This window comes from Pleurodeles waltl, chromosome 1_1 (assembly GCF_031143425.1).
Source record: "Pleurodeles waltl isolate 20211129_DDA chromosome 1_1, aPleWal1.hap1.20221129, whole genome shotgun sequence".
In the NCBI taxonomy this organism is placed as follows: Eukaryota; Metazoa; Chordata; class Amphibia; order Caudata; family Salamandridae; genus Pleurodeles; species Pleurodeles waltl.
This window is the reverse complement of record NC_090436.1, coordinates 992,078,414-992,106,155: the sequence shown is the minus strand read 5'-3', so window position 1 is coordinate 992,106,155 and position 27,742 is coordinate 992,078,414. Positions and strand designations below refer to the sequence as shown.

The 27,742-nt window shown below is 40.8% G+C and overlaps 1 protein-coding gene across 1 annotated transcript in view; it reads right to left on the bottom strand.

Moving 5' to 3' along the window:
- Positions 1-26,115, bottom strand: part of ODAM (odontogenic, ameloblast associated) — a 36,421-nt gene extending 10,306 nt beyond the window's left edge. Inside the window, exons 1-10 of the mRNA XM_069230280.1 lie at positions 26,054-26,115; positions 19,783-19,855; positions 19,636-19,677; positions 18,019-18,069; positions 15,225-15,461; positions 12,868-12,918; positions 11,457-11,552; positions 6,970-7,020; positions 4,899-4,982; positions 2,326-2,478 (exon numbers count right to left, since the gene is read on the bottom strand). Coding sequence (XP_069086381.1) covers positions 2,326-2,478; positions 4,899-4,982; positions 6,970-7,020; positions 11,457-11,552; positions 12,868-12,918; positions 15,225-15,461; positions 18,019-18,069; positions 19,636-19,677; positions 19,783-19,836 — 819 coding nt within the window. The 5' untranslated portion in view covers positions 19,837-19,855; positions 26,054-26,115. The remainder of the gene's footprint in view (positions 1-2,325; positions 2,479-4,898; positions 4,983-6,969; positions 7,021-11,456; positions 11,553-12,867; positions 12,919-15,224; positions 15,462-18,018; positions 18,070-19,635; positions 19,678-19,782; positions 19,856-26,053) is intronic.
- Positions 26,116-27,742: the final 1,627 nt, after the last annotated feature.

Genomic DNA, 27,742 nt, shown 5'->3' with positions numbered 1-27,742 from the left:
CTTTGTAAATGTCACTTAAACACTCTGAGATGCCAGTATAGGACCATATTATACATTGTTCCATGTTCTGCAGTTTTTATGTTACTTGTTTATGTTAGGGAAGTTAGGATGAATATGATGTTTTTTTCACTGAGAATTATATATTGAAAACTAGAAGTAAAATACTGGACTGTTTATCTGTGGTAAAAAGAAGTTGACAAACGTTTCATTATGGAAGACGTGGTTTTAGTAAAATGTACTTTGCTTTGTTATTCGACTCATTTGTTCTCCAGAACAGGCAGGTTTCGGGAGCTGGTGACTTCAAACAGCTAACAAAGTGACATGATATCAACCGGAATATTTAGATTTTGTTTACCTTTTATGAGATAACAGGAAACGGTAAATATTAGGAAAGTGCCTTTGGGTTCTCATTATCAAAAGATCATGTTTAGAGTCTAGTTAGATGAAATCAGTATATTGCTGTAATCAGAACATAATAAGGCTGAGCCTACGATTTTCATTGTATGAAATTCGTATCTCACACGAATTATATCATACCAACAAAATAACACTTGTCTGTGAATTGTATTTTAAATCACAGTTTTTTGTGCAATACAGTGGATCAGATGTAAATATACATGTATGTAAATGTATATGCGTATGTTTGTATGAAGGTGTGTGCATAGTGAGAGTGGGTGGGAATGTAAGTGACAGAGACAGCTAGACATATAGAGATCTAGACAATAAGGCTCTGATTTATACTTTTTGAGGCAAAACTGCACTAACGATTTTGCACAAAAAAGTTTAGCACCAGCTTGCACCATTTTTGTGCACCAGCTGGGCACCATATTTATGGAATGGTGCAAGCCGGTGCAAAGGGGAGGCTAGTGTAAAAGAAAAATTATGTTAGTCGGGTGGGGCTGGCGGTATGGAAGAAGAGGGTTTTGCACCAAAAAATTACGTTAGGCAGGTTAGAGTAAAAATGACTCTAACCTGCCTAGAGTCATTTTCGGACACAAACCCATCCATACCACATGACTCCTGTCTTAGAAAAGACAGGAGTCATGCCCACCACCCCAATGGCCAGCACAGGGGACCAGGCTCCCCTGGTCATGGCCATTGCACCCTGTGCCAAGTATGGGTGCCCATTTCAGTGCCCCCTATGGCACTTTAAAAAATAAAATAAAATACTTACCTGGGATGGAGTCCCCCATCCTCCGCTGTCCCTCTGGTGTGGGTGGGGGTATCCCTGGGGCCTGGGGAGGGCACCTCTGGGCTTATTCCATGGTGTTCCACCATGGAAATAGGCCCACAGGTCCCCTAACGCCTGCCCTGACCCAGGCGTTAAAAAATGGGGCAAAGCAAGCTTTGCACCATTGTTTGACCCCTCCTCCCTGCCGTGCACCATTTTTGCACAGGAGTATAAATATGGCGTTAAGGCCATAGAGTCATTTTTGGCATGGAAACGCCTACCTTGCATTTCATTAAGGCAAGGTAGGTTTCCACATCCAAAATATGACTTAAACTCCATAAATTTGGCACTAGATGGGTCTAGCACCAAAGTATAAATATAGAGTTAGTCTTGCACCAAATTAGAGTAAAAAAATGACGCTAATTCGGTGCAAACAGAGTATAAATATGCTCCTAAGAGAGCTGTAGGAGGAAGAAGGCGATAAAAATGAGATATCGAAAGAGACAAGTTGTTGGAAGAGATCAAGGTAAAGCAAACCAAGTCGAGCTGGACAGCAAGCAAGAAAGACAAAGAACAAAATAGAGATGGTTATTCACCTGGATCTGAAGATGAATATAAAATTTAAGTCTGACGTATACTGTTCCATGAAAGCAGATAATCTCAGATGCATGGCATATTTAGCTGTGTGTGCTGCACACTAAGGGCCTGATTCTCAAAGGTAAATGATTGTTTGCTATTCACAGAGGGATTTACGAGTAGTGTCTTTAAAAGTGCTGCTATTCACAGAGGGATTTACGAGTAGTGTCTTTAAAAATACGGATTTTCTGCAAATAAAAAGATAGGTCTTTCATGTGTGGAGAATAGCAAACAATCATAAACTTACACAACAGTGTATGTTTCCCTTTGTGAATTAGGCCCTAAAGGAATTAGGAGAAAAAATGATTAATAAAAAGCAATTAAACAGTAAAACCTACCATGCCACTAAAACATCTAACTCTCTTGCTAAGAATCCACCATACGTTTGCACTCACCTGATCTAAAGGTTAGCTTATAATCTACCCTAGCTCACTAGGTCAGATTTACCTGTGCCTATAACAAAAATAATTTTCCAAAACACATCTCATTACAGAGCCTAGCAGTTAATACTCAAGTACCTTGTCTTTCATGTTGTTGGCATCACCAGTTGGATCTGGAGTGGAAGCCAAAGCATTAGCAGCAGGGGTAACTGGAGTGGTGGGCAGCATCAGGCCTCCATTGGCGAAGTTCATCCTGTCTCCATGGAACTGTGGCATCACACCTCCAAAGGGCTGCAGTCACAATGAGACGGACAAGATGGTTAAAGAAAGTGTAAGTATTAGATACGCACCCGCCTTGCGGTGTGTGTATATAATATGTACTATATAATGTGTACATTAAATATACTGTATTTATGCTACCAGCAGGCTTTATGAGCCCATGCTCCCTGGCAATGGCTTTAAACTGAAATCGGATATGCATTGGTTTGCACAATGTTAACAAAAAGTACTTGCTTTTTATAAGGGACAATTGGAGGTGATTTATACATTCCCCTATCTATAATATAATATATGTTAGATTGTGCCTCAAGTAAGTAGCAAATATGATCAAAGTGTGTTTTCTGTGACTATTCAAAAAGGTATGATTTATCATGAGATATTGTTTTCATATCACGTTATTGTATTGATCATTTGCAGATATGCTTCACTATTGCCAAGAAAAACATGGTCTGCAGTATATCAAAATTCTATTCTCCAGTATCTACTTTTCTCTCCAGATATTTAAACATATATTTTGTATGATAAATCCTGCGACAATCTATGGGGTGTGCAAGCTTCTCTGATATTGAGTGTCAATAGAGTAAGGTGAATATATTACTGTCCACAATCTGATTGCTAAAATGTTAGAACGTTTCAAATTGTAGGACTTTTATTTGAATTATTGGTTTAAACTTTGTAATGTACTTATAATACTTTTTAATGTTTAAACCCATCTTCATGCACCTGTTCACATATTATTAATGCTTTTAATTGTACAGCAGTTAGAAAACCCATCTTTTATGTTCCACATTTCTAGTTTTCATGTCAAATTCATGTTTTTTAAACTTAACCACACTATGGGGCATATTTATACTCTGTTTGCGCCGAATGTGCGTCAAAATTATTGACGCACAATCGGCGCAAACCCTGCCCCATATTTATACTTTGACGTCCGACCCCACCGGGCGTCAAAATTCCACCATGTGCGTCATTTTTTGGAAGGGGGAACCAGCCTTGCGTTAATTATATGCAAGGTAGGCGTTCCCTTCCAAAAAATGACTTTAAGGCCTGTGCCCCTTATTTATACCCTGGCGCACAGGAGGGGGTGGGCCTTAAAAAACGGCGCACAGCCTGATGGGCGCCGTTTTTTAACGCCTGGGTCAGGGCAGGCATTAAGGGACCTGTGGGCTCGGAAGGAGCCCAGAGGTGCCCTCCCCTGCCCCCAGGGACACCCCCTGCCACCCTTGCCCACCTCAGGAGGACACCCAAGGATGGAGGGACCCATCCCAGGGAAGTAAAGGTAAGTTCTGGTAAGTATTTTTTCCCGATTTTTTAAGTGGCATAGGGGGGCCTGATTTGGGCCCCCTATATGCCACTATGCCCAATGAACATGCCCAGGGGACATAAGTCCCCTGGGCATGACCATTGGGCAAGGGGGCATGACTTTCATGTCAATGGAGGCTGGGCGTCAAAGAAAATGTCGCAAATCCGGGTTGAGGCCTGCATTTTGCCTCAGACCTGACTTGCACCGTTTTTTGATGCACAACCCCCATTTTCCCATACGCCGGCGCTGCCTGGTGTGAGTCATTTTTTTTTACGCACACCAGTCCGCAGCGCCGGCTAACGTCATTCCATTAATAAGGCGCCCGCATGGCGCGTTGGAATGGCGTTAGCCGGCGGTAAAAAATTTTACGCACAACTGCGTTGGCGCAGTTGTGCGTCAAAAAGTAGAAATATGGGCCTATGTTTTTTGTCTTATTATCTATCCTCTTTGCCCTATGGAATTTTGTCATTCTTTCACTGTAACTCATCCTAATTTACATCTAATATACATTATTAGTTTAACTAACGAGCAAGTGCTCAATAGCGATATTATGTTTTTTTATTATTGACTCACATACAATAATTTCAACATTAGAAAAGAATATCTGTCTGAAGTCGTTAACTACTTTGTAAATAACCATACTGCATTTTTTTCAAAATAATTTGAATATTTGTGCAAGAAATGTGTGCATAAAACAACAATCATTGCCTTTTTCTTCTGGTGCCTCGACACCAGTGTAAAAGAGCACAAATGTGCTGCTCAAGAAAAAACATATGTAACCAAATGACCACGCAAATATAAAATAAATCAACAAGGAATTTCAGAAAGGAAAGCACATATATTTTAAACTTTGGAACCCTGTGAAGTGTGTTTGCTTATATCAATATTAGCACTGAAATTGTTTATTTCTTCCTATGTGATTTTTTTGTGGCACTAAATTGCCATAACACTGAAGTCCCATTTGACCAACTAGGCCGAGTGGCCTTCTGAAAGTGTATCCCCCACATGACTGTCGCCAGTTTTTTAGCTGTGGGTGTGTCTTTTCTATCGGTCTAGGGATATGGGTAGTCCAGTGGTTGATACTGTCTCTGTGAGTCAAATGGTCATTCTTTAGAGAGAATGTTTTTACCATAGTCTGGGTTGTAAGTGCACCTCCTGCTGATGGGTCATTGGGCATCTGCTGCTGCTGTTGCTGCTGTGCACCTGGAACTACCTATGGGATTTTGAACAGAGTAAAGACTATGAAGTGACCACATAGCGTTTATAAGAATAATTTTCCATTTTGTAAAATCGCAGGATAACAATGCTTATTTTACAATCTAATCTTAGTTTGCAAAAATTATAGCACAACAAATATATTCACATCATTTGAGTTGATAGAGAATGTTTTTGTATTAATTGGATTGAAACACAAATTCACTGAGAGGAATTCATATAAAATGGAAAACAAACCAAATAATTAAAAAGAAAGGTCACAAAACAATATGATCAACAATAAATATGCAACATTATTGGTAATAATAATACCATCATTGTAGAAGAGGGATAGGTCTGAGTCAAAAAGGAAAGAAACAAAGTATGGACAAGGATCCATGGAGTAGGGAAAGTGTGGGCAGAGCCCACTTGAACATGGAAGCTGCAAATCCCAAGGATCAGAACTGGTTTACATGGAGGAGAAATGAAGGGTGAAAGGGGAGAGAGTGAGAAAACTTGAAAAGTTGGCTACTGGGAGTGTTTCCCCATTAAAATGATCTACACTGGTTTACAAAAGAAATATTGCACCATGTTCAAATATCATTTTGAATAAAGTGATCAATTCCAGTTACCTTTGTAATTTACACTCACTTTTTCAAACCATTATATTGAAACCAACGGATTCAAAGTATGAAGATAGATTATCTCCAAACAAAGTACTATCCTCTAAAATCTAGAAACCTACACACTTAAATAGCTTTTAAGATACTGTGGGAACATACTTTTTACATTAGGAGTGTGCCACTTTTTTATACATGAAATGCATGTCTTGTGGACTGACACATTGCGCTGTAAGGGTGAAATATCAATATAAAATATGTTTTCTTCACAGTTGTGGCACTTTTCCCTGGTGTGTGTTAGTGCATTGTCATTAAACTAAAGTCCAGCCAGGGACATATATTTTTGTCACATATGTGGGTGGTGTACACACTTTAGCCCATATATGACATTCAACTTCCATGTCATAATTACATTTCCGGCACCATCTACTAAGACCTTACAAAAAAGTTAAATAGACAAATTGGGTGAAATAAATTTTACCAATCCCATTTTTAGGCCAGTGCTATCAAAGGGATGGGTGTGTCCCAAAGGTGAAATCAAAGAGTAAGTCTGAGTTTTGATGGTTGCATTTGGAAATAAAGTGGGTAATTGCCGTTTTTGCATTGATACCCTGATGTTACATACCAAGTCCTTGCCTTTTTCTCCTAGCACATTTCGGTATGCTTTTTTTCTAAAATATGTGTAGGGAAAGAAAACCCATGTGTTCTCACAAGTACACCACAATCAGTTTAAAGCCATCATTAATGTGTTTCAGGGCTTTCCTCAAATGTTTGCCATTTCCTATAATTTCAGTGATGAGAGCTGATTGACATTAATGAACAACAGCACTGTCTTTTAAATGGACAACTTGCAATTCCACCCTCATCAGTATTACAATGAAGCCCATAATTTGAGAAAAAATATTAATTTGCAGAGGAATAATTAGTACTTCACCTGCAAAGCACAATTCTTCTTTCATTTACATTTTGAAAAAATATTACATGTACTTTGATTTGGGATTCTGTATCCCAAAATTGACATATGGACCTCAGCTCCATCTCTTGTATTGAAACTTTCTAAACAGTTTGCATTGTGTCACATAGGCCATATCAGGTTTTATTGCATAGACTTCACCTGTGTTATTACTTACCCATTTCTCCACAGTGATCCTACTAAAAAAGGAGAAAACAAAAAGTACAGGAGATTCTCATAATATATTTAGATCTGCATCAAGTTACACCGCTGACAGGATGAAGGCACACATTTCCTTGTTACTAGTAGGCAGTTGTTGAACAAGGATTTGTTGATGTAAGATCCCAGCTGGTAGCCAGAATACCTTTAGTTAATGTTTCTTTTGCACCGTGGTCAAATGTGGTTACAAAACTTCTGTTAAAATATCCACTTACTGGTGCTGCTTGCTGGGGAACAAATCCACGCTGATTGATAAAGGGGGTGTTCTGTCAAAAAAATGTCAATTATGTGTTAGTTCTCACTTTTGTAGAGTGTAATAACTGACAATATGTGCAGCCCTCTTGAAAAACATAACATGACCTTAAAGTAATGATAGTCACCCATGTGTTCTCACAAGTATACCGCACTCAGTTTAATGCCATCATTAATGTGTTTCAGGGCTTTCCTCAAATGCTTGCCATTTCCTATATTTCCAGTGATGAGAGCTGATTGATATTAATGACACTTATGGGCATCAGAAACAAGAGTTGTAAAAAAATTTTTCAATTGCCTATATTCCAATTATTGAAAAGTTAGATATCTTCATAGAATTTCAATCTTCAATTACTTGACACCTAACTTAAAATAAGTGATTTTCTAATGTAAATTGATGACTGTGGCATCTTCTGTTTGAGAAAAATAATCCTACATATTGAAAATGGAAAATGATAGAAACAATAAGCAGTTTGTAACAAAACATTTAAACTTTTTTTACCTATTGCATTGTGTTGGACTTTTTTGCTTATGCAGGGTCATCCCCAATTTGTTTGCCTCCTGCCTCCTATTTTGTCTGATCTGTTGCTGTTGGCTTTTGAACTCTGAGCACTTTACCACTGCTAACCAGTGCTAAATTGCATATGCTCTCTGTGTAAATTGTATGGTTGATTGGTTTATCCATGATTGGCATATTTGATTTACTAGTAAGTCCCTAGTAAAGTGCACTAGAGATGCCAGGACCAGTAAATCAAATGCTACTAGTGTTCCTGCAGCACTGGTTGTGCCACCCACATAAGTAGCTCTGTAATCATGTCTCAGACCTGCCACTGCAGTGTCTGTGTGTGCAGTTTTAACTGTAAATTCGACTTGGCAAGTGTACCCACTTGCCAGTCCCAAACCTTCCCTTTTCTTACATGTAAGACACCCCTAAGGTAGGCCCTAGGTAGCCCCAAGGGCAGGGTGCGGTGTATGGTTACGGTAGGACATATAATAAAGTGTTTTATATGTCCTGACAGTGAAATATTGCTAAATTCGTTTTTCACTGTTGCATGGCCTGTCCCTCTCATAGGTTAACATGGGTGCTACCTTTAAATCTGATTAAAGTGTAGATTCCATTTGGGAGCGGATGGACATGTGGAGTTTGGGGTCTCTGAGCTCACAATTTAAAAATATATCTTTTAGTAAAATTTATTTTAAGATTGTGTGTTTGAAAATGCCACTTTTAGAAAGTGAGCATTTTCTTGCTTATACCATTTCTGTGACTCTGCCTGTTTGTGGATTCCCTGTCTGGGTCAGTTTGACAGTTGGGCTGGTTGAACCTCACCCTAGACAGTGACACAAAAGGAGCTGGGGTGTAGTCTGCATTTCCTGATGAGCCATCTGTGCTAGGGGGGAGGAGTGGTCACTTACACCTGAAAGGGCTGTGCCTGTCCTCACACAATGCCGTCTCCGACCCCCTGGTGAGTATCTGGGGCCTGGCCTGGGCAAGGGGATTTCACACTCACAAGAGACTTTACTTTGAAGTAGGCCTACTTCAAAGGAAAAATTGGGTATAAGAAGGGCACCCAAAACCACAGACTTTAGAACACTTCTGGAAACAAGAGGAACCTCTGCCTGGAGAAGAGCTGAAGAGCTGAGGAGAAGTGCTGCCCTGCCTGTGAATGTGCTTTTGTAGAGCCAGAGTAAGAAGGCAAAGACTGGACTTTGCGTGCCTTCCATCTTGTGAGGAAATCTCCAAGGACTTGATTTAGAGCTTGCCTTCTGTAGTTTGAAGTCTTAGGGACAGCAAAGACTTTTCTCTGCCAGCACCTGGAGTCTCTGGAGAGACTCCTGCTCTGACAAGTGGTGCCCTATCCAGTCCCTGGGCCCTTGAAAGGAAAGCTGGTGGAAATCCAAGCTGCTGCTGAATCCGGTGACGCCGTCTGCAACCGACCTCCTGATCTTCGCTGGAACACGATGACCTTCGCAGGCCCGATGCCACTGCAGCCCTGCTGAAGTCTGCGACTCCGTGGAAGTTGAAACACCACGTCGTGACCGACGCCACTCCAAGTGCGCGGATTCAACGTTTCGCACAGACAGCGTGATCCCTGACTTTGTGCATCAACTTGTTTTCACTCTTCACCAAAGGTACTGTACTTGGGGGTTCGATGCGACTCCATGCCCGGCGCCGCTGGTGTTGGCTTGTTGGGAACAACTCCGTCACGACGCCGTGTTAACACCTCATCTAAGCATTTTGTGTTTCTAAGCGCTATTTTTTAGTTTAATCTTTAAAAATTCATAACTTGACTTGTGTATGTCGGATGTTTGTTGTTTTGGTCTTGTTTTGTTTAGATAAATATGTCCTATCTTTCTAAACTGGTGTTGTGTCATTTTGTAGTGTTTTCATTAAGTTACTGTGTGTGTTGGTATAAATACTTTACACCTAGCACTCTAAAGTTAAGCCTACTGCTCTGCCAAGCTACCAAGGGGGGAAGCAGTGGTTAGCTGAGGGTGATTCTCTTTTACCCTGACTAGAGTGAGAGTCCTTGCTTGAACAGGGGGTAACCTGACTTTCAATAAAAGATCCCATTTCTAACATTGGTGATCAGCGGTTGGGATTTGGACTTGTATTTGTACTTGACATACAGTGATTAAGTGTACACTACTGTTTTGATCTCAGAACACTACGGGGGTTATTCTAACTTTGGAGGAGTGTTAATCCGTTAAATGGACTCGTAATACGGCTGGTGGTAAATCCGTCACTTTTCCGTCACTTTTGGGACGGATTAACACCTCCTCCAAAGTTAGAATAACCCCCTACGTGTCCACATACTACTTGTTTGGTGATCAGCGGTTGGGATTTGGACCTGTATTTGTACTTGACATACAGTACACACTGCAGATTCATATCTACAAGGTCACATGAAGCCAACCAGTGTAGTTTTTAATGTCCTTGTATATATGGAATGAGACAATGCAGCGCAAGTTGTTGCTTTGCCTCACATTGCGATAGGGAAGAGTGCCATGCACGTTACGGTGAGTGTTTCCACGTAACACCCATGACATTTGACACATATCCAGATTTACAAGATTTTTTAATCTTGGGAATGGGTCAAAAGCCTACACCATCCAAGAGGAGGCATAATGAAGAGAAATAACTTATTTCCCATCGTTTTCTCCTCTTTCTATGTGTGCTGCATCTTGCAGCACACATAGAAAGAGGAGATCACCTCCATTGATTGTTTTTTGTGGAGGAGGGTGTCCCTTGTGGAGGAGGGTGTCCCTTCCTGCACAAAAACAAGCATTCCTACAACACAAACACCCTTGCACCATAGTGCAAGGGCACCTGCGTTGGTGCTAGGCTGCCCATTGTGCACCAGAGCAGGGATAAAGTACAGGAAAGATATCTCATAGATACAGAGCATTCCTGCCCTTTCCTTTTGATGCAGGGCAGCTCAGCATGATTCCTTGCAGTGTCGCTCTGCACCAACACCTCAGAAATGAGTCCCTGTTTTCAAGACTCTTCGATTAAACTACAGAAGTCCAAAGAGTTTGCTTCTTGTGCAGCAGTTAAAAAAATTTATGATTTGGTGTTTTCCGGTTTTTATATATCTCTAGAACACAACACTACACCAAAAGGTTAGGCGATAAAGTACCTGGGTTATATGAATAAAAAATACTTTCTACTGATTTTGTTCAAATGGGCATATTTTGGAAGAAGGTGAGTATTTAAATAGGAATGCACTTGGAGTGAAAATGGAAATAGGACAGCAGAATCAGTCAAACATTTGTAGGCACCCTTGCTATATTGCATGTTTTACAGATCCTTAAACACAAAAAGAATCTCGTGTGCACTTACTTAATGAAAATATGCAAATCCTTCAAAGATTTTAGCATTTCTCCGGCATCACAGCTTACTACTATAGTATAAGTTCAACATAAAGACGGTTTTCTGTAATCAACACAGTCAAATGGTTGGTCTACCATTCAACCAATTTAGTGATCAGCATCCTAAAATAATTCCATACTGGTGTAATTTTAAAGATCTCTCCCCAAAAAAAATTCAAGGCATTGTCTATTAGAAATATGAATGTACACTTATAAATAATTGTACTGGCATATCTAAATGAAATTTAGGTGCACAAATATTTTTGGGATTCAGGGCCTTACAGATAGTTGTGTATTTGTTTTAGCTATTTTAGGGTGGAAAAGTGAATTATCATAATCATTTCTCTTTCTCATTTCTTAAAGCTAAGTTGTAATCAGTCAACCATGTACAAATTGAACTCAAGTTCACAGATGTGGTGGATAAAGTCACACTTTCAATGCATTGCTAAATGATGCATTGGCACCTTTGAACAACCACTGTTACCAAGAACATTTTTCTCAGACTCATTTCCTCAAAATCTCCTATGAATGTAGTTAATAGGCCTCAAGATATACACTCCTGAATATGAATATTTAGTACCTGGTCATTGGGCTGCTGCTGTCCTGGTTGTTGCGGAGCCTGTTGTGGAGGTTGCTGTTGTTGTGGGTACATGAAGAATGGGTAATATTGCATCATCTGTTTGGGGGGAAAATAGTGAAGGAGTGCCAGTTCAAATATAACTGAGGAGGGATTTTTAGGGAGAATCGCATAGCCATCATCCTGGAAAAGGATGGTGGAACCTAGAAGGCTCTACTAAGTACAACATCTTTGTGTTTTCATCCACATTTTCACACTTAGAGGGCAGACATTGTGTGCATGGGGGACCTTTGTCCCAAAAAGACAGCTAGCACCTTCAATATATTCACAAACAAACTGAACTTGCTAATAATAAGCAAATAGCTCAACTCACCATAAAGGGAACTTATTCTGTCTCCAAACAATATGGCCCCAAAATAAAAATTCCCCAAAACGTTGATTTGCATTTTGGGTTTAATGAGTCTACCGAGTTCATATTTGGGTGGTTCTATCCAGTGAAGAAAAATTGTGAGAGGGGCATGATTAATTTTTCATTTTTTTTCAAAATCGAGGTTATTATGTCTGCCCTCCAAGTTCAATATTGTGGACCACATGTGAATTTACACGCAAGATGGAAGTACTTTGAAGAGCCCAAAAGGTTTGCATTTCCTGATCTACTAGGGATCAGGTATCCTCATTCCTTGAATCTCAGGAGATTGTCAGTGTAATGAAAGGTTCCCTTAGGATCCAGTGCTAGAGGATTTAATTTATTGCTAAAGAGCTTTGGTTGCTTTTCCATCTGGTTAGTGTTGTCAATATTACTGTTTTTGGCTCTCAGATGTTAGCAACATTCATGCTGATTCTTGATGGTGAACTGTTCTTTGTTACGCATTTGGGAATAGAGACCACTTGACAGGCAGTTGTATGACAAGTAGTATTGGTGGTCTGCCAAAAATGTGACATGGTTTCCAAAACACATTTTTGTTTGCAAATCAGATTTAACCTCCTTTAATACAGGATCGATTCCACGATCAAAGCAGACACAGACTGACCATGGGTACGGCCAAAATTGCATTGACAAGCAATTTTTGCTAAAAATGTGAAAATCGATAAACTTTACAAATACATTGCAGTTTAACGATACATCTAAGGAGATTATAGAAAGTTGAATTGAAAAGTAAAGAGAACTTAGATTAAAGATGAAGGGTTAATAGGGAATCAAGAGGACCTTAGGAAAAAAGAAACCATGGGCAAAGAGGCAAATTGATGAAAGAAGGAACAGTGGCGTATGGCAGAAAGGTGAGGGTAGGTGAAATGTGACAAAGTTTGGGACATATAGAGAGAGCTGGTTTGTGTGCACATGCTAATAATTAAAGCAACCAAAAATGCGTTCCTAAAAATATAACTGCAACATTTTAAACAACCTATAGTTTACCTGGCCCTGGCCCTGGCCCTGTCCTTGTGGGTAGAACAGATATGGCATCACCTAGTGGATAAAACAGAGTGACATAAAACAAAGACAAAAACATTGAGAATATGGCTTTTCATCAGTAGGGTACCTGAAAAGAATTTTAACTTCATTAAAGCACTACCTAGTGATTACAAAAATACAGATGACACTGAGTTGGAATTATAGAAGTGAATAATTATGATTGAGTATTAATGAAAACAAATGTTTGTCATTTCTTTTAATTGGAGAGGAGATCTGACTCCATTCGCACCAGATCTTCCTATATCACTGAAGATGAGGATACATTATAAATATTGGTTATGAAGCAAATTATTTTAGGTATGGCTATTTGATATTTGTAAAATATGCGACTGACAGTCATAAGAACGAGCGTGTACCTGGAATATTGCGGTGGAAATCTCAGTGCCACAAAATATCATGGGCACAATATTAAGGGACAAATAAGCCAAAGATAAGTAAGCATGGATTTTCTACACCTAACTCCACATATTATGTGCCTTGATAATATATTCAAGGTATCTAGATGTGGAGTTAAGAATAGTAAATTCATACTTTCTCTATATACAGTTAGATTTCGATATTTTGTCTCTTAAAATTCTGCCCACAATTTTAGTGTATCGTGCTATTGCTAGTCTCGATAATCCGTATTACGGACATAAGAACTGTTTGCACAACAGGAAAGGCAATACTGTTTGAAACATGCTTTATTATTAGCCCGGCTCAGGGAAAGATTGAGGGCAAGAACGATAGGGTTAGCATTGCTGAAATGATGGCGGACTATTGTTTGAAACATGGCATCAGACACACAAAAAGACTCCAAGGTCTCTGCATTTGTTCATCATTAGGTTTTTGCTAAGCCTGAAGACGGTAAATGAGGTGCAACTCAATAAAAGAGCATAACAACGTAAGCATACATAACACTGAAGTATATACCCTCGTATAAGAGATAAAAAAATATCTAAGCAGCGCTATGAACAAAATAAATAGAAACAATGAGAAAGAATGATGAATTACCTAACAGAAAGTAATTGTCTTTGTTCCTAAACACAAACAATTGACTGAAATGGTAATTCATTATTTGGCTCAGGAGCTGTCAAACGGCTGGGGTGGTGGAAGCTCCACCTCTGCCATTCCATGTCCACCAGCCTGGTAGATTTGCATCTTTTTTTTGAAAGTGCTCTCAATAGCATCGCAGGAAATCTTTCTGTGAAATTGCATTGCCAATTGGCCGTCATTTCATGGTCGCCCAGTTGGATTTTGCTTTACTTGCCAGAAAGTTGACTTCCGAAAAAAGCCATATCCCTGATGAGATGGGAGTCTTCTCCCTGTGTGTCTGAGGCATGTTTTTTTTTTCATGCAGGGAATACCGCCCTTGTATTATATAACCTAAATATAGCAGGATTTCTGATGCCATGGTGAGGGTGGTTCTCCTGCAGCGACCACCTAGGCTCCTAGGCTCCAACGTTCAAAACCAAGCAGTTCCCCCACCTCTAAATAAAACCAGGATCTAGGAGTGTTGTGGTCCGGGAACAAGCTTATTTTTGGCATGTGTCTTATTATGGCACCATTATAAATAATGCCCTTACCTAAATCCCAGCTATTGACAGAAAGGTGATCAAAGCTTAAGTAAAAGATTTTTCCTGTTACCACATGACACGTTCGCAGGACCATGTCCTGTGGGCCATCGCTTCACATGCCAGGGGTGTGAGGTGCACTCAAATAAAAATAAAACTCCAAACGACAATTGAAAAATAAGGTAAACTGATCAAATAACAATGGACAAAATTGGGAAATAATAGAAAAGAAAAGTAAGGGTTGTCACCCATTTCTTGGTTTGGAAGGTTAGAGATTGGATTGTTGGACCATGTTTTTCCACAAGAGCGAGTCACATAAGTGCCACAGCAGGAGAATGAGATGTTCTACACTCCAGTGTCTTTTCACGCTTTATTTTCATTCACTACACATCTCCTTATCCCCTTTTCTACCTCTGTATTTTACTCTTCTTTAGCCTCGTTGTCTATATGCTGATAGAGAATATGCAGTCCTGTCTGAGTACTATAGGCTGTAACTCAAACATGTAGTGAGAACGAAATTCGACAGTTCACACACATTCATAGCACTGCATTGCCTCCTTCCTGTACTTGATTAAAAACAGATCCCCCTCTTGCACTGTCACAAGGAAACACAAAGCTGCATTACTGAATACAAAAAAGAAAAGGATAAATGTGGTTCTGCACATCAATTTCTCACAGAAAGAGCACTGAGCTGAGTGTCCGTAGGGCTTGGACTACAAGGCAGAGGAGAAAAGAAAGTGCACTCACTTGGTTAGGCTGTCCATTCTGCTGTGGCATTTGTGGGTTGGCAGGGTCCTGTTGCTGGGCTTGCTGAGTTTGCTGGGCACCTTGACCAGGAGCCTGTGGTGGCAGGCCTTGCCCTGGGAAGGCAATCTGATTTGGTAGCTGTCCTACAAACGGTCCCCCTGCTCCATATCTCACCTGCCCAAGGCCAGGTATCTGTTGCTGAAGAATTCCAGGAAGCAAGCGGCTCAGTGTCGCTCCCTACATGAGCAAAATAATTATATGAATAAGTATAACTACAAGCGCTCTCTCTCTCTCTCTCTCTCGCTCTCTCTCTGTATATATCTATATCTATATATGTATATATGTATATATATATATATATATATATATATATATATATATATATATATATATATACATATATAGATATAGATATATACACATATATATACATACATGCATCATGTATATATGAATATATATTTACAGGGAGAAAGAGTATGCGCATAACGGGCAATTTTCACATGGTCAAATATCACCATATTGCCACTGAGGGTATCTTGGGACCTCATACATCACGAGGCAGAAGGCAAAGTGGTGTCAAACTGAACCCTGAGATTGTAATATCAGACCACATTACACTTGTTATCAGCTATGCATCTTGTTATGACATGGTTATTTTGGGGTAGTTAGCTTGAGAAAGCTGTTTTCTTCAAAATGCAGCTAGCAACTGGCACTGATTAGATTTTAAATGTTTAGGTTTAACCTTCTTATATAAATTGCTGACAAGATAATGGGCAATAGAGAGGGTCAGTGGACTTTTTTGATTCTGTGCCTTCCGCTTTTGACAAATAATCATGGATTTAGAAACCTGCCACATAACGTGCCACATAGACGGCATATTTTTTTTCTTCAGAGTTCACATATAGATTTCTATCTTAAATTTACGAAAATAAAATAGCCATGGCATGTGGCACATCATTTCGGTGTTTGTTGCTTAGTATAAATACACTTGCTGCCTAATTGTGTCTACCATGTTGCATAATCCTAGTAGGTCAAACAATGGTACTGAGTGGTTTGGGGGCTGTTCATCATGATGATGAATTCCATATTTCACAGGGACAATTAAAATATTTTCAACATTTCATGACTCTATGTAAAATATGAGTTTTTATACTACTGCATTTTCTAGAGCATCATTGCTCATTAAAGGCTTCACCTCTTGTAAGCCATGGCCCCGCCACACCATTATCAATGGTAACAAATTGCATGTTTTCCCCCTGCACATCTGCATAAATGGTTTATGCCACAGTATTTTTTTAATATGTACTTGTTTTAACAAAAATATTTCACCAAAACCAGGTATAAGAGGTTCAATAGCTGCATCAGAGTAAAATGCGATTGAGGAGACTTTGTCACTACTGGGAGAATTGTTTTACTGTTCAGTAATTAGTGCATACAGTCTGTGAGGCAGTAAAAGGTTTTACAGTGCACTTATAATAATCATGAATTTATTTTGCACTGTAGTAATAAATATGAGAATGTGCGATTATTAGTACAGTTATTCTAAATAACGTGTTACTGAGCCACATTTATCCTCACTGCTGTGGTACACAAGTATATTATTTCACGTTACTAGGCATCTATCTGAAAACTAGAGAAGCTTTTCAGTGAGGATATGCAAGTGGAATTGTCTACACATGCCTATCCCTCTGCTGCTTATTATAACATACTTTCTATTACTGAATCCCATTTCCTTTACTTAACACTCACAACATGGTGGCACGCTTTCTATTGCCACACTGTGAGGTGAAAACACTACCAGATCTATTTAACTTAGCTAGTTGTACCTGATTTTTAAAAATTCGGTGGAGAAAAACAACCATTTTTACCAACATTTACAAGTTGGAGTAAAAAACTGCAACTTTTCAAAGGCTGGAATGCTTTATGTTTTGCCACTTTTTTGTTTAATTTGTGACTTCGACAAACTATGTCACAGATATTCCTATTTCACATTAAATGAATCCTCTTAAGATGTACCTTTCCTGGTCTTATAATTTGACATATCATTCACTCCTGCACATTCTTCTCCTCAAACCCATCCATCCTAGTATTTTTGATACTTTAATTTCCTCTATAGTATGTGTAGATCTGGCGCGTAGACTTTTTTATGTCAATCATGGGTATTACATCCACAGTTTTGCAAAAATAGAAAACTGAGATAAAATTCCATGCAAGTGCTGATTTGGCTTGGGTGGAGTTCGTGGAGTTCTGCTACTTGGAACACCGCGAAGTGCAGAAAAAACTGCCACGCTACTTGGAGTTCCACGAGTGGCAGAGTGCAGTAAGTCGCGCTGCTCTTGTCAATTTTTAATGACAGGAGTTTGTCTGGTGCTGTGAAATCAGCATTGCACAGCGCAAGAGGCCGCTGATTCTTTTTGTTGCTCGAGTAGATGTTCCACTCGAACAGCAGCTTACTCAACGCGAACGGCAGGTTTCTCAATGTGAGCAGTAGCGACCTGCCGCGACTGCTCACATTGAGAAATCTTGCCAGGAGGTGGTCTATTCTTTGATTGTTCTCGCTCGCACTCGGCAACCGACAGTTGGCAAGCACGAGCAAGAGGAAAATCTCTGTCTGCGCCACTCTGCAGAGTTTTTGGAAACTCCGCGTGGAGCGTTGAGTGGGAAAAACTCCACAAGCTCCACCGGCGGAGCAGAATTCATTGCCTACCCCCTAGCGCTGATGATGGCTACACAAACAGAGTGATTATGTCCAGACAGTGCAGTATCGTCCTTTGGCTCTGGTTTACTGTACCTGCAGCTGTGGTGGAAGAAGACCATTGTTGAGACTCAGGGCCAAGAGTACCTATGAGACAATAAAACAAATAATTACAAAGAAAAAACAATGAAAGGCTGAGCACAGATATGTATTATGGTCAATTAACTTGATTTTGAAAATCGTGGTGGTTTGGATTTACACCGAAGTTAAACTACTAAACTTGACTTTTTACCATCAATACCCAGTTAGTCCTGCCACTGAAAAGTATTGTGTATTTCTACCAATCTTCTCTTAGGGATACTCATGCCTACCTGGGGGTAAGAGAACTTACAAGAGCTTAAATGTTTTTGGTCAACTCCAGTTTGTTTTTTGTGATTGTTTCAAAAAGCATTTTGAGAGTTTCCGGGGTTCTTTCATGATGCTTTGCCAAGGAATTCTTCTGCATAATTTAGACCATTTAAATCACAAAATGATGGTTACCAAACACTGGAAGTGGAGGGCGGAAAGAGGGATTGGGGAGGTGAGAGAAATTATATTAATTAGTAGACAACCTAAATCGAATTGTTGTACTATTGGAAACAACATGGTTAAAACCTGGCGAAGGATGAAAGGTTGCAAATGCCCATGTTCTCGGAAAGTGTATATTGAAGAGAGGGTGAGATAAAAACAAGATGGACATGTCAGCTAACCACTGCCAAGGCTTTACTGGGAGATTTCCTGGTGAACTGCTACAATTTGGCCCGGCTTTACTGCAACTAGGGAGTATTTATCCTAGGAACTGTGACCTTATTTTTGTTTAAAAATGTGTTTAGAGCAAGAGCCACAACTCGCAAGCTGATCTTAGATATTTCCATGCTTACGACAGAGGTCAGAGTTGCATTCTGTGCTTACTTTGTGGGTCTAGCATTAGAACACTTTAAAGGCCTACCTTTGGGTTCATGACCAGCCCAGACCAGATTCGAGTACGTGTGGCTCGAGTGTCAGATCACGTGGCTGCACGTTTTCTAGCGGTTCTTGGCACAGCAGAAACAGACCACTTGGTTTAGGCATGAAAGGCAGTAACAAAGATGAATTGTCTGCTTTGCAGTGTTATGAAAACCAACTAACCTTGCTGTTTGGCACTTTACAGTAATGACCAAAATGCCACTTTACTGACCTTGGACTGCGTTTATCAAGCCACTGAATTCTGGGATCATTTTCTGGGAAACTGTAGAGTTAATCCTTCAAAATGCGTGGCACACGCTACAAATGTAAACATTTTTATGGTCATACCCCCTTTGGAACTATGAGTAACTTTATTTCTAGGAACGTTCATTTAAGTATTTTTAAGGGGGGATATAACGGCAAAACGCCACAGTATTTAACTGGTGTGTGAGAGAACAAGGTTCGCCAAATCGAAAAATATTTTAGGTGGAGGAAAAGATTAAAATAAAGTTGCATGTACTAATGCATTTCTTTAAACTGTGTGTCTGTTCTGTGGACAGATGGCAGAAATAGATACTGGGTGAGGGAGGCAGTTAATCTTTTCATACTTTTCCAACAAACTTCTAAGCAATTTAGTGAATCCCCTAAAAGTCAGACATTTTGAGAAACATTAAAAGATCTGTGTGAATCTGACAATCAAAAATGTGTTTTGAAACTCTGTCTACAAACCTCATTGCTGGCACTTGCAGAGAAAATGCGACGAGGTATCATCTGGAAATAAAATTAAATGAACGTTACCTGGAGGTGCTGCAATACCTTTTAAAATATATTTGTAAATGAAGTCTAAAAAACCTCAATTAACTATAATTCACTTACCGGACTGGACCACGAGGTGCCGATGAGGCAGAGAAGCAGCGCTACAATCTTCATTTTTTAATACAGAAATTTCCTGAAAAATTCAAAAAGAGTAATGTTTTGGAATAACTTTACTTTAAAATGATATTTTTACAATTTGGGTTGCCAGTAGCTAAATAATAATTTGCTAACCTGGCACATTTGAATGACACACAGGTCCTTTAGCAATTGGTGTTTATCCTACTTATCACAAATAAATAAAGCCTTTACTGAAGACGTGTTGCTGATCGAAGGGTTGGTGCATTAGCCAACCGAACTATCTCAGTAGCACGATTCCTTTATCAGACACACAGAGGTAAAACATAGAGCCTATATGTTCAATATGTGCAAGGAAATCCCAAAGAGTTGTGCTGCATTACTTTGATTATCAAGCAATCAATCAATAAAATAAATTTCTGAAGCGCGCTACTCACCTGGTAGGGTTTCAAGGTGCTGAGGGTGGGGGGGGAGTGATACTGCTCGAAGAGCCATGTTTTGAGGCGCTTCCTGAAAGTTAGGAGGTCCTGGGTCTTGCGTAGGTTGGTGGGGAGGGAGTTCCAGGTTTTGGCGGCGAGGTGGGAGAAGGATCTGCCGCCATAGGTGGTGCGTTGGATGCGGGGGGCTGTTGCGAGGGCAAGGTCGGTGGAGTGGAGCTGGCGGGTCGGGACGTGGAAGTTGATTCGTCCGTTGAGGTAGGCCGGTCCAGTGTCGTGGAGGGCTTTGTGAGCGTGGATTAGGATTTTGAAGACGATCCTTTTGTTGATGGGCAGCCTGTGTAGGGATCTGAGGTGGGCGGAGATGTGCTTGTGGTGAGGGAGGTTGAGGATGAGACGTGCAGTGGCGTTCTGGATGCGCTGGAGTTTTCTCTAAAGCTTGGCTGTGGTCCCTGCATAGAGGCCGTTGCCATAGTCCAGTCTGCTGCTGATGAGGGCATGGGTGACCGTTCTTCTGGTTTCTATTGGAATCCACTTGAAGGTCTTGCGTAGCATGCGGAGGGTGTTGAAGCAAGAGGATGATATGGCGTTGATTTGCTGAATCATGGAGAGAGACGAGTCAAGTATGATGCAGAAATTGCTTGCGTGGGTGGTGGGCGTTGGGGATGGTCCTAGGGTGGCAGGCCACCAAGAGTCATTCCATGCTGTCTTGTTGGATCCGAAGATGATGATCTCAGTTTTTCCTGAGTTCAATTTGAGGTTGCTTGCTGTCATCCAGCTAGCGATGGCGAGGAGTCCGGTGTGTAGGTTGTTCTTGGCAGTAGATGGGTTCCTCGTGAGGGAGAGGATGAGCTGGGTGTCGTCGGCGTATGAAATGATGTTGAGGCCGTGGGGGCGGGCGTTGCTGGCGATTATTACTCTCGCTTAGCGGTCGCTACATTTTTGCTGATGTGCAATCTCGAAAACCCAGTTAAATCTTTTTAGTATGTCTGCAAATGTGTGCAACTCATTTGCAAAACACTGGTATCTATCTATGCACGCTTGAAATTTTAAGTCTTGTGAACGATTCAGGTAGATCCGTGGACCTCAAATAGGGTTTGTCAGGGGTCGAAGATGGGACCTCTGGCTTTCCCCTTGCGACCCCTAGCACTGCCTTTGCGACCCCTGGCCTCACAGGTGGCAAACTCGGGCGTCAGACACACGTAGGCAGCTCCACTTTCCTTGTTTTAAGTCAATTCTTTATTACACAAGTCGTGAATAATCTTTTATTATTCACAATTAGTGTGCTAGAGAATGAATTACAATTTGCTGAAACAAAACCCTCCCTGGCAGCTGTGGTAAGTATAAAATGATTTTACATGTTTGTTGTGTGCGCTCTTGCGGGTGAGTGTGTTTATAAGAGAGCAAGTGTGAGTAAGTGTAAGCATGCGTGCGTGAGTGAAAGTAAAGAATAAATGGCGTGTGATGTCACTTCAGCTACCCTTGGCATTCTGGTGAATTGACGTTCATGGGCAGACGTGCCCAAAACGTTACATTCCTTATGTAGGTTGCCTCCGACGTTTGCAGATTTTATTCTAATTTTTTTGAGGGTTCACAGATCTCCCCAGTACTGACCTTGTAAATATCCAAAACGAATGGATTAAGGGAATACTACTGGTATCCATGCAGATTTTCCACTAGGTACAAAATCCGCATTGTGTTTTGCACGACAATGAATGTAGTGGATTTTTAATGCTGTATTTCAGCACAGCCAGTTAGCAATAACGGAACCATCTTTAATACTACGCTGGAGAATTACAAATCCATTCCAAGGTGGACGCTGAGGAAAGGGGAATGGCTGACTGCGTGTTTCTGCACCGATTTATATGGGTTCGCCCTGTTTGGCACTCAGAGACGTTGGCTATTTTAGAGAAAAAAATACCCTAGTTTAGATTGTGGATGCAGTGTCTTCGCATTACTTTTAATCCTAATGTGCCCAGTAGCTTCCTTTACCATATGCACCGAGATTAAGAGTCACTTGCATTGAGGCACTAAATCGGGTGAAAACACACTCATTCAAATGTTTCCTTTTTTCCTTCGCATGAAAAATATTTTCTCCTGTTGAGAAACCCCTGCACCTTCCTCCCAAAGGCAATAGGGAGTAGTTACCATTTCTGTCCCTTCTGGAAAGCCAACTATCCTTGGCTTTGACTAGAACAATTTGCCTGCATTTGCAGGGTGCGAAAGTAAGTTAGAAAACGGTTGTGAAAAACCTGTAAATTTGTGGCTGTTTACTACACTTCGCATAGCCAATTACCATCTCCACTAAAGATTTCCGAAGGTCTCAACTGCACCCTGAGCTTCGAGAATTCTAACAAATCTGATTCTGTTATTCATACTGTGGACATCAAATCACAAATTGGTTATACACGCCTATTATTATTACATTTGGTGTTTACATATATTTGGACCAAAAACCACCTGCTTCCATCAGCCAATGCCCAAATGCTCGCCTTCCCAGTCCCACCCTGCCTCTTGAGACTGTCTAAAATGAGTTCCCTAAATAGACACAACACTGACGTAAATGGCCTTCATTTCCTTCCCAAAGCAGATGATTCGTCCTTTCATTGCATCACTTGGAATTCACAAGGCTAAGGCACACTCCCAGGGTCAGACCCACAAACAATGCAGCAAACCTATACACCACAGAGCTCCTTAGACAATTTGTGAGGAAATCAGCATTTTTCAGGACTTGCAAAAAAGTCTTGACCATCTCTGCATGTCTTTGATTTGTAAGCTTGTCCCTAAGATCCCTTATTAACTTTTATGGACTGTCTACGGAATTGTAGTGGAAATGTACATTTGCACAGTCACTTTTTTGCCTTTTTGGGCATAGCCTTCCACAGAAAATAAAGCTTTCCAGTATACCCTGAAAGTCTGCAGGTCTTTGCATTACATTCACTGACTGCATCTTTTCTCAGTTTTAAAGCTAAGGGTACAAATATGGTATGAGAGGTCAATGGGAATATTTGTGATTACCTTAAAGTTTTGAGGGTTTTGCAATCTTTGTTATGGGTAGGGCCTTTGGATCATCCAAGACATAACCATTTAAATAAACATGAAATTTATATTTACATGCCATTTTTTTCACCAGTCGTAAGGATGCTTTGCAAGTGAGTTCTAAAAATCCTGATTCCGTGCTCCAGAATTCAGGAATTCTAACTGAAAGACAACCTCTTGAGGTATCCTGGTCCACTTACAGCTACAAATGTAGCTCTTGCCATCACTCACAGTGGAGATGTAGACGGTTGATGAAGAATATCACATCAATGGTGAATGAAGAAAATTAAGTTTTCCACTTTGTTACTTGATTGCCATAAATAACTTTTACCCCAACACATTATAGGAGTCGAAGTTGCAATATTAATATTTATGGCAAATATTGAGATTCAGATTTTTTTGTGATTGAACACACACACACCCATATTCTAGAAGCAGCAATTATTATCCACCTGGAATCACACATTAAGGTGGGAGTCAGTTATTCCCAGATATAGAATTATTAAGGAATTCAAATTATCTTTACTGGAAAAAGGTGTGTTTCTGCTCCCATTACTAGAGGTAATTCCCCAATACCAGGCTGTTTTCTGGGGATATATTTTTATTTTGTCATGTTTGACCAAGTGACTATGCCCCCAGGAAACCGCAAGGAAATACTGCATGAGGTATTCCGCATTGCTTGTAGTGTTGATTTGGATGGGAACTGAATTCCTCTTTCTGCCCAAACTGGTATTACAAACCAAACCATAATCCTGAGACCCTTTACTCCTGCTGCATTGACATAGAGGCCTTGCGTGCCTCTTGAAGGTCAGACAGGATACTAGATCACAGACTCAGACAGTGTGAAACCAGTGTGGCTGTTTTTTCATAAAATTTTTGTAATAACGCCTTTCTGCATTCAGCTTAACTGCTAATCAAAACAATTGTACCGTATCTAAAAAGCGAACATGCAATGTACGACACTTTACCTTATAGTGTTTCTGAGTGTCTTTTGACAACAATATGGCAGCCCATCAGCTGCCATGGGTTAAGAGGCGCGGCTTCTCAGACTTAGGGCCTCATTTACAAGAATCTAATGCATCTGTTCTAATGCGTCATATTTCTTGCACTGCCCTACAATACCCTAATGACACTATGGATGTGCAGTATTTAAAGTACAAAGCTCCATGATGCACGTTTTCACAGATGAGTCAGAAATTCTGATGCATCTGTGGTGCTAAATTCACACATTGCCGGACTAGCGTCAAAAAAATGCAGCACTGCCAGGAGACCCTCCATTGAGAAAAGCCCTGCATCAGTTTTACGCCTGCTCTGAGCAGGTAGTAAAATTGTGATGCAGTGAAGTCGCAGCATGGTGCAGTGAAAAGTAGTAAATTTCACTGCATCAGTTCTGCGTGGCTTTTCCCATGGGAACATCTACCTTGCATACATTCTGGGCTGGCTTTAGAGCGTTGCGAGTGGTGCGGCTGCACCGCGTGCTGGCCTGGATTGGGGGGGGGCGTTGACCTCAGGGGAGTGCTGTGTTTAGCAATGACTTACAAAACTTGTGACTTAAAAGCACCAGCTGCAGAGTTCCTTGTGCGGCCAGCATTCAGACAGCAATTAAAATGTCAAGATACCTCTTGTGATTAATCTTCCTGCTAGGGAGAGAGTTGGAAGTTTTGTCCAGTGGCAGTTTTGACTCGCTGTAAAGTAGCACAGAGGGTTAAGATGCCTGCTGCAAAGAACAGATCTGTATTTTATGTGGATAGCTGAGTGGATTAATAAAGCCAGCCTTTTCAAGCGCTTTAAAACAAATGAATGTGTGTGAAAAGGGGCAATGGAGATATGAGGGGCATATTTGCCAGGTGGTAGTAAGGAAATCTGAGGATGTGGTCGTGGGGTGAGGGGGGTGCCAAAAAAGACTGTCGCACAGGGCGCCACCAGCGCTAAAGCTGGCCCTGCATACATTATACCTGGCGCAGGTATAATGTGACGCAAGACTTTACAAACTGATGCATTGGGCCCAATTTGTCAGTTTGTAAATGTGAAGAAGTGTAAAGCACTGCTTTCGCCACCGTTGCATAAAAAACATAACGCAATGGTGGCGCAATGGCCATGTATATGAGGCCCTTAGATTGAAAAGTTAGCTATATTTCTGAAAATATTACCTGTCGAAAACAATGATTTAACATCAGATAATTTATCAATTACCCAGAAAATCAGTGCTGTCAGCCTTATTCATATACTAGCAATATTTAGATCCTAATAAACATGTATACTAAGTGTTATCAATGGCCTTTTATAGTAGTTAAACCTGTTTCCTAGGATGACATTGTCTCACAGCATACGCCAAAAAACACAATATTTTGTAAAGTTGCAACCACAGCTTTGCATGGCTCTGCATACAATGTGCCATTATAAAAGACTGCGTGGTAGTACATTTTTCAATTTTGGGAAGATGAAAGACCGAGTCTGCCTGACAGGACTCGAAGTTGCGAAGTCCAAGCCATCTATGAACATGAAAAGCTAACGTTTTACGTTGAAGTATTTTTCTCCATTCAAACTGCTAACTGGCTCCGAATTTCCTAACCTTTTAATGACAGAAGGCTGAGCTGGGTAAAATGTGGGACACTAAAGACGACCATGTAACTTTCTTAGTGGTTGCGTGAACCAACAGTGACCTAGGAGCCTCGTGAGACCCCAATGACTTGATATCCAAGTATGAAATAACATTTTAAATGAACCAGAAAAAGGTGGGCTAGGCAAATCTGCATGTAAATCAGTATTTAAAGCCATACCTTGGGTAAGTCTTCACAGCAACAGAAGACGTCGAAAAACACGTTGTCAAGCGTTGGTTCCTTCTGACTGTGTAGGCGCTTTCCTTCCATTTAAACCCTGACCCCAACAGCCGGGATCCAATCATCGCTCAGAGACCTGTGACTCACTAAGTGTTAAATAATTATTAAGATAACGGCACCTTATATAATTACTGTGGTCTTAAGTGGAACCTCGAGCATCAGCATTATTATTAAACCGTGGTGTCGACATTCCCTCTTAATATGTACCTGCGCGTGTTTTGCAATGACTGCTCCCAGTAAGAGAATAGTTTTTCAGCTGCAGGATACAAATCCCTTCAGTCTCGCGCTCCTCTAATTCATTGTTTTAGCTCTGCAAGCTGAAGCAAAGACATATGAGAAGATTTAAGACTATAAATACAGCCTACAAGGTGTAGGAGAGGCTCAAGGTTGGAAGGAAAAGGGCAACATTTGGAACTATTGATGACCTCTAAGTGTGTTAAAAAAGGGCAGTTTAGGACCACTCAATTGTTTGATTGGATCTCGCAGCATTTAAAAAGACCCCAATATGACTTAAGAGTGTACCAACCAATCTGTTGTAAAGATCATATTTTCTAGCACAGAGACCCCTTTTGCATCTCAGTTTGAAGACGTCTTTCCCTTGATAAATGTATTAGTTAAATCACTTGCTTTGAGGCTTCTTTCTTTTAGTTTAGTTTTAGAAACATGAAGCACCTTTCTAGCTTTCCCGTAATAACTGAGTGTGTGTAACAACTCAACATCGAAATGAAACAGGTTGCCATACACATCACCTTTCTGCTGGTCATTGTTCACTTTAGCAAGACAGAAAAGAAGTAAGAAAAACAAGTCCTTAACATCATTGTTTAAACTGCAGCCACATTAATGTTCTGTACCTTACCTTTCACCTTTGTTGCTGGCTCTGCCAGGAGGCATTAAGATATCACAACTGAACCATAATAGCTTATTGTAGATCAGCAGCTATATCATTTCATCCCTACAATTGGGAAGAGGTATCACAGCTAGCCTCTAATAAGGCAATCAGAAGCAAGCTTTTATACAGAGATTATACTTTTTAAATATTTTTACTATATCAGTCGTTTTTCAGTAGAAATTGGTAATCTCTGTCTATCGATTTTGGGCATCAGCATTTTCTGCATAACTATGGATTTGATACATTCGTCATATATTTCATCATATACTGCATAATCTGCAGATTTCAGAAATAACTAGGGACCTCATTACAACCCTGGCGGTCAATCTGCCTTATTACGACCGTGGCGGTAGCGCCGCGGTCCCACCGCCGGGACCGGCGGTTTCCCGCCATGTTTGTCCCGGCGGTTTCCCGCCATGTTTGTCCCGGCGGTTTTAATCCGCCACAGCAGTGCTGCTTGCAGTGCTGCCCAGGGGATTTCGACTCCCCTTCCCAAAAGCCTGTCCATGGTGGTAGAGACCGCCATGGAAAGGCTGGCGGGAAGGGGAGTCGCGGGGCCCTGGGGGGTCCCTGCACTGCCCATGCACTTGGCATGGGCAGTGCAGGGGCCCCCAGGCACAGCCCCACCCTGCTTTTCACTGTCTGCCCAGCAGACAGAGAAAAGAGCGATGGGTGCAGCTGCACCCGTCGCTCAGCCGCAACACCGCCGGCTCCATTAGGAGCCCGCTCCAATGTTACGG